A 17,448-nucleotide genomic window follows, 5' to 3' on the forward strand; every position below is an offset into this window, starting at 1 on the left:
TCGGTCGGCCGGATTCCAAAGTCCGGGTTCGGCTTCGGCTGATGTCGCACTTCACCCGACGTCATCTCTGCTGGTCTTCGGGTATAAAGGCATCAGCCGACGCCATTTTCTTCAGTCTTTCTTGCCGTGGCGCAAGCAGAAGCTGTTCGCAAGTGCCGGTCGGTCAGATCCAGAGATTACTACTACCGAATACTCCTTCAAGACTTCTAAAGCTAAGTACCCCGTTGGGGACTCTTTCTTGCCTCAGCCGATGTCAGAAAAAGTCAATAACTGTTTAACTTGTGGGAAACAAATACCTCATAAAGATTTCCACTCTTACTGTTTGCCTTGTTTAGGCCCAGACCACGACGTAGCAGCCTGTTCGGCCTGTGCTTCTTTCAACCGACGAACGCTTAGACGTCGGTCGGAGTTTGCTGAACAGTTTTTCGGCTCTGAATTTGCGTACATTATGCCGTCGGATCCTCCGACTACCCAAATTGTTAAAAAACGCAAAGAAAAAGACCGACACTCGCGGTCCGCGGTTTCGGCCGAAACCATGGTTAAGCAAACCGCGAGTATCTCAGTTTCGGCCGAAACCGAGAAAACTGATCAGAGTACAGCCGAATCAATGACTACTACTGAGGTTCCGGTTACCTTACTTGAATCGGCCTCAGAAATTTTACCTACTACAGTGGTTACTAGTGACTTATCAGACACCATCCCTTTGGATGTCTCTACCCCAGCACGTGGTGCTGCTAGGCCTCCTGCAGCCATGTCTATTAAGGCCTTCGCCAGGGCTAAAGCAGCCAAATCTACTAAGTCAGTGCCTGTTAAACCCCCCTCAACCAGGCCCACTTCTAGTTCACAAATGCTTACTCTGGCAGAAGATTTAATATCCTTAATTAGGGGATCTCAGTCTCACCCAGACAGGGCCTCTCAGCCCCCAGAAAAGAGACCTAGAGCAGAGCCCCGAGCGTGTGTCCTCTGATGATTCTGCGGAAGACTCAGATATTACAGACCAGCCAGAGGCTCCTTTCTCCAATTTTGAGGACTCAGATGCTGAAGAATCCATTCCAGCTGCTTCCCCACCAGAAGAATTCTCCTTTGGGAAACCTTACATGCCATGAGAGAACAATTCCAATGGCAGGAACAGGATTTTCAGACTCCAGAAAAGACTTAGGACTTTCTGCACCTACCACAACACAGGCCCTTAGCTATACCTCCTGTCCTCTGTTGTGGACGATGCATTTAATGATGTTTGCACTGCACCAGATTCTTTACCTCCAGCACCTGCCAAACCAGATAGATTTTACAGGGTGCCAGACACTCATCATCACCTATACAAGGCCCCTTGCAGACCCGAAACTATATCCCAGGGCCTAAGGCAGTAGCCTCAACCACAGCAAAAACCCTATTCCTTCTGAAAGGGAAGCCAGGTCTTTAGACAGATGGGGCAAAAGGTTTACACCTCTGCTACTCTCTCAGCTAGAGCTTTAAACTGTCAGTTTCACATGATACAATACCAAGAGTTTATGCTTGATCAGTTAACTACAAAGCTATCCTCTGATGACTCTATAGATAAGAAAATCTATTAGAAATGGTAAATAACATACAACAGGTTAGTAACCATTCCTTAAAATGTGGCTATGATGCACTGGAGGCTTCATTTAGATCAGCCATGACTGGCACAGTGATAAGAAGACATGCATGGTTGAAGGAACAAGTTTTACCGGATCATGTTAAAGCTAAGTTATTAGATGCTCCTATGGATAAGACCAGTTTGTTTGGTACACCTGCCCAGCAGGTAATGAAGAAAATGGAAGAAAAGGCAAAATCTGTACAAACGGTTAAAGATTTCTTGCAGGTTCAGCCCCAAGGTTTAGCAGGAACTGGCCTGCCAAAAATTGGTCCTTTCCTGACTCCACAAGATCCCAAAGGGGCAGGAATAGACGCTCCAGAGGCAGAAATCAATCTAGAGGGGTGCCTACAGAGGACGACAGTGGCAAGGTAATAACAGAGCCACAGGCACAGCCACTACCACTACAACAGGGCAATCACAGTGACTTGATTCTAACTCCGCCTACCAGGGAACAAATAGCAGCACCCTTAGGCGGAAAATTAACCTTATTTTCAAAGAACTGGCACTATATCACAAAAGACAAGTGGATTTTGCAAACCATAGACCAAGGTTACCGGTTCCACTTCCACACTATACCAGTCAAAAGAGGAATGCCAAACCTACCTCCAAATCAAAAACAGAAGCTCTACAGCAGATAATGCAATTAACAAAGATGAGAGCTGTGGAAAGAGTACCAATAACAGAACAAGGCAAAGGATTCTACTCCAGACTATTCCTAGTTCCAAGAAAGGAAAAAGTTGGAGACCTATTCTCGATCTGTCCACCTTAAACACATACATCATTGTCCCAAAATTCAAGATGCTGACCCTACAGCAACTTCTTCCCATGCTGGGCAAGGAGTGTTGGCTGGTAACTCTAGATCTCAAGGAGGCATACCTGCACGTCCCCATTCGACCAATTTGCAGAAGATACCTCAGATTTCTTGCAGGATCAGAGCGCTATCAATTCTCAGCATTGCCCTTTGGCTTATCTACTGCGCCCAGAGTATTCACAAAATACCTGGCATCAGTAATCGCCCACTGCAGACTACAGGGAATCCAAATTTATCCATACCTGGACGACTGCCTGCTACAAGGGGACAACAAAAGCAAGCTGACAACAGATTTACAAAGGGTCATTTACTTGCTACAAGCACTGGGATACACAGTCAATTTGCAAAAATCAAGGCTGATTCCATCCCAAACAAGGACATTCTTGGGCGCGGAATTGGACACAGTAAAACAAATGGCATTCCTAACTGCAGAAAAACAAAAAGATCTCCCTCTTTACTTCTTGGCACTAACAAACCACAGCAAACTAACAGCAAGAAAAGTTCTGCAGGCATCATGCATAATCTTGGTTCCACGTGCCAGACTACATATGAGAAAACTACAGTGGTACCTAAAGAATTTATGGTCCCAACACAGGCACAGCCTAGAAGCAGAAATTCCACTAATTCCATGCCTAAAACAGGAGTTCCTATGGTGGGCTCAAGCATGCCAGTCAAACCCAGGCTTACCCTTTCACAAATATCAAGCAAGCCAAACCGTCACAACAGACGCCTCAGACCTAGGATGGGGGGCTCACATGCTGGACAAATGCGTGCAAGGATTGTGGACGAGGACCAGCTTCACCTGCACATCAACCTAAAAGAAATGCTGGCAGTAAAACTGGCAATCCAAAAATTCAGACCATTTCTCAAAGAAGGCCATTTGATGATAAGGACAGACAACACCACAGTCATGTGGTACATCAACAAACAGGGAGGCACTCATTCATACCCCTATGCAGAATGACTTTGGACCTTTGGAACCTGGCACTCAGCTACAACATCCAGTTACAGGCAATGTTTGTACCGGAAAGGAGAACACTCTAGCAGACATGTTAAGCAGAACCACCTCGGATGCTCACGAATGGATGCTACACCGGACATCTTCAAGACCATCGCAAAGAAATGGGGAATGCCACAGATAGATCTATTCGCCCTCTCAACCACCAGCTCAAAAATTCTGCACAAGGACATTCCATCCACTTGCATCGAAAGTGGATTCGCTCTCCTTCAGCTGGAAAGGCCTGACAGCATATGCATTCCCACCTCTTCCCTTGATACACAAGGTATTACTAAAAATCAAGGAGGAACGTCCAAGGATAATCCTGATAGCTCCAAACTGGCCAAGACAACACTGGTACCCATTGCTGAGGAGCATGTCTCGGGACAAAATGTGGTCAATACCTTTGATGCCTTTGATGTTAACTCAGAACAACTACAGCATCATGCATCCAAACCTAAAAACGTTGCAGCTGACTGCATGGCACATCCCATAGCAGCAACTATTCCAGATCTCTCCCAAAGGGTTAAAGACATTATCCTTGAAGCCCGCAGACCTTCAACAAGAAGAAACTATGCAGGGAAATGGAAAAGGTTTGTCATTTGGAGTGCTGAAAGAGGAAAGGATGTGTCAATATAGATATGGCTAACATTCTGGAGTACTTGGCAGAGCTTCTACATACAGGCCTGTCCTATTCCTCCATCAAGATACATGCATCAGCTATTTCAGCAGAATACAGCTTTGATCCACCTGTCTTCTCACATCCTCTACTCAGGCAGTTCCTCAGAGGGATCAAGAATGTAAAACCTCCTAGGAAACCACCACTGCCAGCTTGGGATTTGAACTTTGTGCTAGAAAAGTTGACACTGCACCTTTTGAACCAGCAGCAACAGCAGACCTACAGCATCTTTCATGGAAAACTGCTTTCCTACTGGCAATAACCTCAGCAAGGAGGGTTTCTGAACTTCAGGCCCTAATGGCAGTACAACCCTTCCTAATCTTCCACCAAGACAGAGTGTCCATGAGGACTAATCCTACATTTATGCCTAAGGTGGTATCCAGAGTGTCCTTAAACCAGGCAATCCACCTACCTACCTTCTTCCCAACCCACAAAACAGAGGGAAAGAATGCTGCATACCTTGGATGTACACAGACAGCTACGCTACTACCTGGAAAGAACAAAAGTAACAGAAAAACTGACCAGCTTTTGTAGCCTATGCAACAGGAAGGGAAGGAAAAGCAATTTCCAAACAGACAATCTCCAAATGGATAGGAAATTGCATACGATTCTGTTACTCCTTCCATGGAAAACCAATTCCACAGAACATACGACCTCATTCTACAAGAGCAACAGCCACTACCACAGCCTTCTTACGAGGAGTGGCAACCAAGGACATTATTGAGGCGGCTACTTGGACCTCCGTGCATACATTTGCCAAGCATTATAATTTACCTCTGTATTCCAGATCCCGAGCAGGGTTTGCCACTGCTGTACTGCAAGGGATCCTAACCACACCATAATCTATTCTTCCTCCTCCCTAGTTGGCTATGGTATTCTACCCAGTTGTTATGACTGCAGATGCATCCATGAAGGACATAGTACAGTTTTGTACCTACCATAAATGTAGATGTCCGAATTGGATAGCATCTGCAGTCAGGATTACCCTCCCTCCTTCCCTCTGTGGTACTCCTAGGGTATTTACCCTCCTAATAGCTAGCTGGTGGGGAGTCTTTATGGTGTATTTGTTTGTATATATGTACATACATGCTTATTTTTTGTGTTTGCCTTCTATCCTTTGGGGAACATTGGCATTTTTACCCAAAATTTAGCCTTCCAAGAGGGCAACTGGCATCTGGGGCAAGAAACACTGAAGAAAATGGCGTCGGCTGATGCCTTTATACCCGAAGACCAGCAGAGATGACGTCGGGTGAAGTGCGACATCAGCCGAAGCCGGGCCCGGACTTTGGAATCCGGCCGATCAGCAGGGCTGCCTGACGACAGGACAACCCAGTTGTTATGACTGCAGATGCTATCCAGTTCGGACATCTACATTTATGGTAGGTACAAAACTGTACTTTTCTTCTACTAGGGAGAAGAGTGATCTGTAGGCAAACTGTTAGTTGATCCTATTTACAGTAATCTGCATTTCAGTGAGTTCAGTTTATGGGTCCATAGGAATCTGGAGGTAGTGTTAATTGACAAATATGAAAACACCACTGCAGTTTCCATTGCATCTGAAGACAAGTACAAAACCCAGTTAAAGAGGGAGTTTTATCTTTACATTTATACCAAGTGTCAGCAACTATGCATACATGGATATTTTCCAAATGCAGGGCTGCAGAATTTGTTGTTTAGACTTGTGATGTTGAGGAGAGCCACCTCAATGCAGTCTGCTTTTTAGGACTGATAATGTTAGTTCAGTTGTTGGAATGTCCATCAATGGGACTTTGTTTAAAAAGGCACTAGGCGTCGGCAAATGTTTTGGCCAATATGCAGAAGTGAACAAAGCTGGACTTTCAAACTTCTTTCCGCAAATTGACGCATATTGGAGCACACTGGAATGTCACCAGTTGTTTAACTACTTAATGAAACTAGTTATCTTTTTTTTTTGTATCCAGAAATCATTAGAGGTGAAGGAATGATTCTGGTCAGGATTAATGTCTTCCCTGCATTTGTAATATACATGGAAAGTTCTGCCATGTCTCTGCATGTTTCTCTGTGTTCTATGTCTGATGTCGTTCTCTCCTACATGGACCATTACCATATTTTGTCATATTTGTTAGGGGCGATAGAGCCCTTGTAATGTCAAAAGCCCTTGTATCTGGAAAGACAGCCCACTGTAGCCCTCTTCTTGTCCAGCCTTGTATGTTTTGCGTCCACTAATGTTGCTGTTGTCCAGAGTGGCAACTTTGGAGTGTTTCTTTTCAGGGTGAGGTGGATGAGTGGCCTGATTTTTACTAAGACTTAATATTCTTATTTTTAGGAGACTTTAGGAATGTTTTTTTACAGCCTCAGCATAAGACATTTTGTCCTGATTAGTAAAGAATTGGGGTGGAAGTATATGAGAACCAGAGGGCGAATTTTTAGTTCAAAGGGGAGCCTCTAGATTAATGAGATATTTGCACACCTCACAGAAGTATTATGTTGAGAATAAGTTCATTATCTGAGCATAAAGCAGTTGGTGCACTGTTAGGAGATTTAGAATTAATTTGTAAAAAAAAAAAAAAAAAAAAAAAAAACTTCTCAACTTGAAGAAATGTGAACCGATGATTTTTTTTCCCCAAGATCGGGGGGGGGGGGTGACTTGCAGTGCAACAGGAATGTGATGCTCTTCGTGTTTCACTGTTGCAGTCATCACTTTTGGGTTATCTGCTTGCAGTAGCCCTCAGTCGGCCTGATTAACGTCTTGGGTCCTGCGTCTGTTGCTGTCCCTTCTTCCATGACGTCAGGTCATCAGGGGTATAAAACATGCAGCCGACACCATTATATCAGTCTTTCTTGCCCGAAGCAGAAACAGTTTGCAAGTGCCGGTCGGCCGACTCCTGAAATTTTCATTTTCGAGTTTCAGAACTGAAGTCTTCAACTAAAGCCAAGTACCCCATTGGGGAAACTTTTTCTTGCTCCTTACCGATGTCGGTAAAAGTTGTTAATTGCATTACTTGTGGAAAGCAAATACCTCATAAAGATTTTAATTAATACTGTATTCCTTGCCTAGGCCCTGATCACAATGTACTGTGCTGTCATTTTTGTGCTTTATTTAATCAGCACACTATCTGTCGTCGGTATATTTTCGTCTCAAAATATTTCGGTTCTCTGTTTAATTATCCAGAAATGTCACCATTTAGCCATCCGACTACCGGGATTCCAAAAAAGCGCAAGAATAAAGACAGAGACAGGCCGCTGAGGTCCAAAGCTGCCAACGACGCTTCTCCTAAGCCAGTCGCCAGTTCGCTGATACTCAGTGAGGTGCTTTCGCAGCACCTGATACCTGCAACTTCTGATTCGCAGGCCTCTACTGAGACCCATTCGGAGTCCGGTATGCCACGAGATGCTTCAGCTATGGAACCTGCGGATGTCTGTACCTTGGATGGGTCCGGAGCCGCTGTGCAGGCACTGGCTTCTGAGGGTGTATTTATGCCTACGGACTTGCATATTAAATCGACGCCTCCTTCTTCTTTTAGGCCTAAATCTCGAACCATGCCTAAAAAACGACGCCCAGGCCTTATGCTCAGGCCTCTAAGCCTAAAAAACAAATGATAAGAATGGCTGAAGATCTTATAGCTCTAATCAGGGGAAGCCAGCCTCCCCATTCTAAGAGACTTAGGACTGAAATTGTTTATAAATCTTCTGACCAGGATTCTGATTTTTCTGATTCCTCTGATGATCTGGATTTGCCCTTATCTACTTATGAAGATTCTGATGCAGAGGACTCTATCCCTTCTGCTTCCTCTCCAGAGGATTTTTCTTTTGGTGAAACCTTACATACACTAAGTGAGCATTTCCACTGGGAGAGCCAGGATTTTTCTGATTCAAAAAATGAGGCTTAGGGATTTCTTACTTCTGCCTCAGCATAGGCCTTTAGCTATTCCTCCAGTACTAGACATTGTTGATGACGCTTTTTCGGAATCTAGTTTGGCCCCTAATTCCTTGCCTCTTGCTCCCATAAAACTTGACAGATATTACAGGGTTCCTGTTTCACACAAGTTCCTTTTTAAAAATCCTACTGCGGATCCAGAGATTATGTCACGGGGACCCAAGGGCATTAAGGCTTCTACTGCTAAAAATCCTACCCCTTCTGATAGACCCCAGGGCGGTGGCTAGATGGGGTAAGAAGGTTTACACTTCTGCAACCTTGGCCATTAGGGCTTTAAACTGCCAGTTTCATATATTAAAGTATCAACAACATGTTATTGGATTGCTTAAACAGAAAATGATGTTGAATCCTGACTGTGCGGAAAATAAAGAATTACAGGATTTGATGCATTCTGCTGAGCAGGTTGGAAAACATACTTTGCAATGTGGATTTGATTCTTTAGAGGTCTCTTGCAGGGCTACTGTTACTGGTTCTGTGCTCAGAAGGCATGCTTGGCTTAAGGAGCAATCTTTACCTGATCATGTTAAAGCTAAATTGTTGGATGCTCCCTTAAATCAGGACCGCCTGTTTGGCAACAAGGCTGAGGAAGTTCTGAAAAAGATGGAAGATAAAGCTAAATCAATGCAAACTGTTAAAGATTTCTTACAAGTTCAGCCTCCTAGATTTTGTAGGCGCTGGCCCTCTAAAAATTGGTCCTTTCCAGCCTCTTCAAGGTCTTCTCAAGCCAAACCCAGACATAGCAGAAACCCCAGGTTTCTGTCCCAGGGGACACACAAGACTAAGCAGTGGGGGGTTTCCGCACCCAAATCAGGGAGTAGTAAGGCTCCCCCCTGTGGAAAACCATCTCAATGACTTGCTTTTATAACTTCCAAGCACTTCCCAACTGAATGCTCTTTTAGGCGGAACGATTGGTGTACAGGCCAAAAACTGGGAACTCATTGCCCAAGACAAATGGGTTTTAAATATAGTGTCCCAAGGATACAGATTTCACTTCCACACCTTACCAACACCAAGCGGGTGGCCAGATGTACCCCCAAATCAGTGGGCAGAGGCCCAAAATCAAGTACTTTCTCTCTTAAGCATGGGGGCTATTCAGTTGGTACCAGAAGAGGAAAAGGGACAAGGATACTATTCAAGACTTTTCCTGGTACCCAGAAAAGGCAATACATGGCGTCCTATCCTGGACCTTTCTACTCTAAATACATTTCTGGTGATTCCAAAATTAAAGATTGTGACTCTTCACCAGCTGCTTCCTATGCTAGGCAAAGATGCATGGGTGGCAACACTAGACTTTAAAAGAAGCATACCTGCACATCCCTATCGGGGAGTCTTGCAAAAAATACCTACACTTCAAAGCAGGCTACATGCACTATCCGTTGTCTGCACTGCCCTTTGGCTTACCTACTGCGCCCAGGGTATTCACAAAGTGCCTAGCTCCAGTCATTGCATTCTGCAGGCAAAGAAATATTCAAATATACCTATATCTGGACGATTGTGTAATTCAGGCAGAAAGCCAGGACATACTTTTGAATCATCTGGCCTTTGTTCAAAGGATACTGACTTGTCTGGGGTACACCATAAACTAAAAGAAATCACAACTGGTACCCTGTCAACAAATTATATTCCTGGGAGCAAGCTTGAATACAACTTCCCAGATGGCATTCCTCACGCCAGAGAAACGGATTCATTTGACAACCTACTTCAAACAAGTGGCCACAAAAAAACAGTTATCTGCAAGGCAAATACTGCAAGCCTTGGGGTTCATGGCCTCCTGCATTCTTCTAATTCCATATGCAAGGTTGCATATGAGGAAACTGCAATGGTATCTCAAAAGCCTATGGTGTCAACATTCACAGGATCTAGAGGCAATGATTCCTATCGTACCTTGCCTACACCTAGAGTTCCTTTGGTGGGCGGAGGCCTGCCACCAAAACAGGGGACTACCATTCACACTAACCCCTGCCGCCCAAACATTAACAACAGACGCATCAGACTATGCATGGGGGGGGGCACCTGGCAGGGAAGTGCATTCAGGGCAAATGGAACCCAAGTCAAATGCACCTGCATATCAGTCAAAAAGAAATGTGTACAGAATGCTCTGACAGCCTTCAAGGACCACATTCTTCCAGAACAATTAATGATAAAGACGGACAACACAACTGTTATGTGGTACATTAACAAGCAGGGGGGGGGGTACACATTCTTACTCCCTCTGCAGACTAGCCATGGCATTGTGGAACACAGCCCTGAGTTATCAGGTACATTTACAAGCTCAATTCCTGCCAGGAAAACTAAATACACTGGCAGACGAACTAAGCAGAAACCTCATGGACCCACGAGTGGAAACTGGAACCAAGGATTTTCAACATGTTGACACGCAAATGGAGGAGCCCAGATATAGACCTGTTTTCCTCCCCCCAAAACTATCAGTTGTACAAATTCTGCACAAGGACTCCCCACAAACAAGCTTGGAAAGTGGATGCTGTGTCCTTCAGCTGGAAAAACCTAGCAGTTTATACCTTTCCTCCTCTACCTCTGCTCTCCAAAGTACTACTAAAGACTAAACAAGACAAACCAAGGACGATTTTGATTCCACCAGACTGGCCACGCCAACACTAGTAGCCCCTCTTGCGCTATGTGTCACTTTGGGTCCTATGGCACCTGCCCCAAACTCCTACTCTATTGTCTCAGCAGGAGAACCAAATTCTACATCCTCAACTTCAAACACTGAATCTAGCAGCCTGGCTAATTACATAATTTCTCCTTTACCATCCCTCAGTAAACCAGTGATGGATATCATTTTAGAGGCAAGGAGGCCTAGTACCAGAAAGTCTTATGCTGAAAAATGGAAAAGATTATCTGCCTGGAACCAATCACAAGGGATGAGCACAACAGTGTCCAATTTTACCTCAGATTTTACAATACTTAACTGAGATGCTTCATAAGGGCCTGTCTTTCTCTTCCATCAAAATTCACGCCTCAGCCATCTCAGCTCATTATAACACAGAACCACCCCTCTTCTCTCATCCACTGCTTAAGCAGTTACTCAGAGAGGCCAAAAATCTATGACCACCAAGGAGAGCTCCACCTCCAGCCTGGGACCTCAACTTTGTATTGGAAAAGCTCACCCTTCCTCCTTTCGAGCCTGCTGCCACTGTGGACTTAAAATTCCTTTCTTGGAAAACAGCTTTCTGTTTAGCAATCACTTCAGCAAGAAGGGTATCTGAAATACAGGCCCTCATGGCAGTGGAGTCTTTCATCATCTTTCATGCGGACAGGGTGTCCCTCAGGACCAATCCCTCCATGTCCAAGGTGGTATCTTGTGTGGCCCTTAATCATTCCATACATTTGCCGACCTTCTTTCCTAATCCACAGAACAAAGGGGAACGGATTATGCACTCCTTAGACATGCACAGACAACTTAGATTCTACTTGGGCAGAACTAAACCTCAAAGGAAATCTGATCAACTACTGGTGGCATTTGCTGCAGGGGCAGAGGGGAAGGCTATTTCAAAGCAAACCATTTCCAAATGGATAGGCCATTGCATTCTTTTTTGCTACAAACACCATGGAAAACCTATCCCACAGGGGATCAGATCCCACTCTACCAGGGCTGCATCTACCTCTACAGCCTTTCTCAGAGGCGTCCCTACCAAGGACATCCTAAAAGCTGCTACTTTGAGTTCTGTACATACTTTCACCAAGCATTACCATCTGCCAATTTTCTCTAAATCCAGAGCTGGTTTTGCCACTGCAGTCTTGCTGGTCCTAATTCTATATAAATTCCTCCTCCCATCCTTAGCTTTGGGAATCTACCCAAAAGTGATGACTGCAACAATGAAACACGAAGAACATAGTACAGTTATGTACACATACCATAAATGTAGATGTTAGAGTGTATTCACTGTTGCAGTCCTGGTTACCCTCCCTCCAGCCCCCTTCTTTTTTAGATATACCTCTACTTTCCTTTACTATCCTCCAAAGCTTTTTGGTGTATTTGCTTTTTTGGAGGTATAACCTTGTATACTTATAGATTTAATTGCTTCCCATTAAGGGGGCACCTGACATCTGGGGCAAGAAAAACTGATGTAATGGCATCGGCTGCATGTTTTATACCCCTGACGACTTGACGTCATGAAGAAGGGACAGCAACCGACGCAGGACCCAAGACCTTGTTAATCAGGCTGACTGAGGGCTACTGCAAGCAGATAACCCAAAAGTGATGACTGCAACAGTAAATACACTCTAACATCTACATTTATGGTAAGTGTACACAACTGTATTTTCTGCTGTAGAGGACATATTTTGTTTGGGAAATATTTTTAATAATGCTTGTTAGAACCCAAGTGGTATCTGCGGTACAGCAGACTAAACAACTTGTCCCTAGTGCAAGAAGATCAGAAGACTGTCAATTCTTCTGTTCCAGGCACTCTTGAAGAAAAAGAGGTTATGTTAAAAAAAATACCTTTGTTACTGCACAAATTGTTGTGTTTGCTTGAGGTACTGCCTGTCAGAAATAGGTACACTTTCTTCCTTTTTTGATATTAAGTCATAAACATAGTGAAAATACCAGGTTACTTTTTGCAGAAAAATCAGTAACATTTTTATTGCATCTTGACAAGAACTCTCCATTCACTAATAACGTAGCCTGCAACTTGGCTTTCTTCACTGTTCTTAAATCACTATTCCACCCTTCATTTGTCTCATACTTTCCTTCTTAATATAATGTAAATGAATAATTATTTCACTTTTATTTAATTGTTGTCTTGGTATGCAAAATTATTTAAACTGCTTAACTCTTTTCACAGTTTACCCTATTTCTGGAGCAGTGCAAGAAAATGAGCGAATCATTTTGTTGAGAAATGTACCTTTCAGAAGAGTCTTGCTTATATACAGTCTTCTGTAGTTGGCGTTCTTTTTCTTAAGTCTTTCATAGTTGCTGCATATGGTTAGAAAAACACTGCCAAAGGTGGAAAGGTTGCCAAAAAAACACCCAGCACTTCAACCAAAAGATTTTATTTAGCGCTTTCGTCCTGTATCAGTAAGGACTTCTTCAGAAGCATCTTGTTAGAAAACTATGTAACCACAAATTATTTTTAGTAGCCTATTAGCAGTTTTTCTTCCTTTCAATTCAGAGTTTGAGTATCAGACTTTAAGCTGTAAAATTTGAAAATTAAAATATGCATGTTTATTTTGAAACTTGGGAATGGATTTTATAAATGGATTATATTTGCTTTGGATACGCACATTTTACAATTCTTGTGTTTTGAAATTAATATTCATGAAAATAAATTTTCATGCAAGTAAAATATTTGCTTATTTTACTCTTAAGATCTGTTCCCATTGTGAAAAATCCTGTATTTTTGTTTGCGTTAGGCAGTTGCTAAGATGGTTCAACAGTGTTGCACCTATGTTGAAGAAGTGTCTGAGCTGCCAGTCAAACTGAGGTTAATTGACACATTACGCACGGTTACAGAGGGAAAGGTAAGTATTGTTTTTAAAGGTCCATTTTTTGTAGTTTTTAAACCAGGTTTAACATTTCCAGATAGGAGAGAATGAATATTATTTTAAGCATTTTGTTTGTCTTTTATAAACCTGCATATATTACTTGTTTTGAAATAGGAACTGGAAACTTTTAAAGAAAATGTAAATGAAAGTTATGAGATTTGAATCCCAATTTGTAGGATGTACTTAACCTCTCTGTCAGTGTGCCACACTACAGTTTTAAGCAGTATATGCATAGTCAAAGTGCTCTTTAAACGTGAAACGTATGATAAATTTATCAAACAGGTAATTAGGGAGGAGCCACATTATTTTAAAAAGGATTGACAGAGTTTAGAGATCAGTAAAGAATTATGTTGTATTAGGCTTTATTGTTAACCAAGGCAGTGTTCCCTGAGCAGGTTTAAGTAAAGTCAGTGAGAACTCCAGCAAGATGAACCGTTTGTCCAAAAGAGGCTTAAAAGAATCAAAAGATGTTCTGTATTATATTACTTCAAGTATTACTTGAATGGGAAGTTTCCTACCAGGGATAATGTGTATCTGGCCAATGTACCAAAGCTTGGACTCTTTCTAATCATGCAATACATCCAGCCTATGCACAAGACTACACAAGCTGGTACACAAAGGATGTATAAGCATGAAGTTCCTCAAAAGTTTCTTCCTACCAGTCCATGGTGAAATATTACATTTCTCATCTTTGTTTTGTCAGCTGAATGGCCTGTGCCAGCTTCCATTTTTTGTGGGCGGCTAAGTATCCCATTTGGGGACCCCTCCATTTTTGTTTAATTGTTGACTAAAACTGTTCAATTTCATGCTGGCTGAGAGAGACAGAGGGAGATAAATGTGACTGCAGTCAGCTGATCCCCCCTAAGGATAATTATACAAAGTGTTTAGTCTGTCTAGACCCTGAACATCATTTCAGGGAGTGCTGTAGTTGTAAATTTTTCATCTTTAAGACAGTGACTTTCTTTAAAGATCTACCTTGAAAACCAAAGGTTTAAAGAATTAGTGCAAGGTAGTATGGCCTTTGAACTGCCACTGTCTGAAGTCCTTCAGCAGCTATGTAAGAAATCTAAACAATCAGAGGTTTCTATTGCCGGTCACTGTCTGCAATCTGTGTTTGAGACACATGATGAGCAAGCAAGACCATTCTACTTCTGCTCCTGTTCTGTTGTTGACCTCTCGGGTCAACAAGGTACAGCTTTCTGGCACATCCCACCCAACCAGTTAGATGGCTGGCAATACTGTAAATGGGGGGAATCCCAGCTGATAATATCTGAAGGACCAGATGGCATACCATAAGATGCTTGTTTAAGAGAACATCTCACATACCCTTATGGAGGTATATTGAGAGTCTACTCTTCCTCACCTTTTGTCTGTTGATACTACTAAAAGAGAAAGCAGAACACCAATCCATACCTCTCCTCCTACTGCTGCTCCTCCACAACAGGACTACTACCATTTATCTCAAGGGTTTTTCAAAGCCCTTATGTCTCTGAAGCCTCTACAGTTTTTTCAACTCCTACTTCCCAGAAAAGAAAGAGGGATACTTCCTCAAATGATGAAGAGTCTTCAGATTCAAATATGGAATCCTTAACGTATTCTTCCCAGATCCAGTGCCCTACTGTATTTGTCAGAAGATGAAAGACAATCATCTCCCGATCCTCCTTTGGAAGAATTATCCTTTGGTGACACTATTTTAAAAATGATGCAGCACTTCCAGTGGGGCTGTTTTTTGTTGTACTGAAAAATATAAAGATATTCCAATCTGTTAATCCTAGATGTTCCTAAGCCTTCAGCTATTTCTTTTCTACTGGATGCTTTGCAGCACACCTTGTTTTCATCACCCTTGACACCTGAGCTCCAGCCACTAGCACCAAAAAAAAAAAAAAAAAAACGAATAGATTTTATGCAGTTCTTAGTCACGTAAATGTTTCCTATATATATATATATATATATATATATATATATATATATATATATATATATAGTTAGTAATTTCCTGAGTGTAAAATAGCTATAAAATGTGTTTGTTGCTGTATTTTTTAAAACTTTTTAAAAAAATTAATATATGTTTGCATAGGTGTTTTTATAGGATAGTGTTGTTTGAATGTATTTATGTACTATTTTATAGTATAAAGCATAATTTTTTTAAAACGGCATCCGTAAGAGTGGTTATTAGGTGTATGTTAAGTTGTCAATCTCGCCTTCATTCTTGCTGGATGGGTTCGGAGCCGATCCTCGGTTCCGACTCGGCACTTGCTAAGCTCGAGAGCTAATTTTACCAGCTCGAGGCAACCCTATATCCCATGATGCAAGGCGGAGACTACCCAGATCTCGTTTGCCGCTTCGCTAACGAGGTGCCTTCTTTTACCAGCTCTAGGTAAGTGAATAGTTTTTGAGACTTTTTGTCTACCCCCCTTTAAATTTATATATATGTTTGTGTTTTGTTAACCTTAACGACTTACTTTAGCCCTATTCCCGTCAGTGTTCCCTTTTTTTTCGAGTATTTTATTCCCTTTCCCTAGCTTAGGCCTTAGGCCTTCCCCTCCCTAAATTTTTTCCTGTCAGGGATTGTTTGTGTATGACTATGTGTTATCCCTGTTTATTTTAAATTGTTGGATTGAGTGTTTTTGTGTGTTACTTTTTTGTGTTTCCTCGACACAGTTATGTCGAAGGACACTAAGGTCTCAGGCTTCAAGAAGTGTGACTCGTGCTGTCAGAAGATGTCTCTGACAGACGGTCACACTTCTTGTGTTTATTGCCTGGGACCTTCGCACCTGCAGGAGTCTTGTGCTATCTGTCATGCTTTCAGCCCAAGAGTCCTCCAGGAGCAAAAAAATAAGGTGATATTAAGGGGCTTATTAAAGCCAGAGTGCTCCCCGACTAAGTCGGCGCCGGGGAGGCCCTCGAAACCTGTTAAGCCTTCGGCTCAGACTTCCAAGCTGTCGGCTTCGGGTTCATCCTCACCAGGGTCGAGATCGGCTCCGGCCGGAGCCAATCCTTCCACCTTACCAGTCTCAGTATCGGCTCCATCCGGCGCCGATACTGTCAAATCCAGACATTCAGTGTCGGCTCCAGCTGGAGCCGACATATCTTCGGCTCCGTTGGCTCCATCGATCTCAAAAAAGAGGTCTCGATCCCCTTCAGTGGAATCCATACATTCGGCTCCGAGATCACCCTTGCTTTTGCAGCGGAGCCATCGGAGCCGTTCTTCTCTGTCGTCCAGGCTGTGTGATCACGACCTCGAGAGAGTGGTGAGTAGACTATTAAAGTCTCAGGCATTGGCCCAAATACTCCATAGCCCATCTCAACAGACGGTAGCTATTTCACATCCACCAAACATTCCTCCTTCGACTCTCTTACAGAGTTCGGAGCTGGAGCTCTTCGGAACCGGCACCGTTGTGGCTTCGGAGCCGATACCACCCCTTTCGGCTCCGTCATCCTCTGCTCCGATTTCCTCCTTGAGACCTTCATTGGAGGGATCCGGGCGTCTGGTCTCTCGCCGGCTCCGAGGGGGCAAGTGGCATCGGACCCTTGTCCGACCCCGTTCTCCCTCTCGGAGCTTCGGCGTTGGTGAGCTCGGCCCCGACATCTGCCTTGGAGCCTTCCCTGTCGGTGAGGCCTGGGATTCCTATCTCTTCGGAGCGCAAACTTTCTGGTCTCTCTGACAGGGGGAGCCTTCGAGGTGATGAGGAGTGTACTAGCCCCTGGGCTTAGTCAACTGACAGTTCCATCAGCTCCTCCCACTGCAGTGCCTGCTGACGTCTCTTCCTACTCTCTTGCTCCTGGACCCAGAGATCCAACGCCTCAGGTTTCCCCATTGGAAATATCTTCCTCTTCCGAGGCCTCTACCGATCCGTCAGGGGAACCCCTGCGTAAGAGGACATGTAAGAGGAAACATCCAGACTCCCCTGAGTCTACT

General features: G+C 43.5%; 1 protein-coding gene across 1 annotated transcript in view; it reads left to right on the top strand.

Annotated features, from left to right (window-relative positions):
* Nucleotides 1-17,448, top strand: part of PSMD12 (proteasome 26S subunit, non-ATPase 12) — a 694,608-nt gene that overhangs the window by 297,548 nt on the left and 379,612 nt on the right. Inside the window, exon 4 of the mRNA XM_044085094.1 lies at nt 13,398-13,505. Within this exon, the coding sequence (XP_043941029.1) occupies nt 13,398-13,505 (108 nt within the window). The remainder of the gene's footprint in view (nt 1-13,397; nt 13,506-17,448) is intronic.

The sequence above is a fragment of the Protopterus annectens genome, chromosome 10.part0, assembly GCF_019279795.1.
Source record: "Protopterus annectens isolate FY-2018-M chromosome 10.part0, PAN1.0, whole genome shotgun sequence".
Lineage (NCBI taxonomy): Eukaryota > Metazoa > Chordata > Ceratodontiformes > Protopteridae > Protopterus > Protopterus annectens.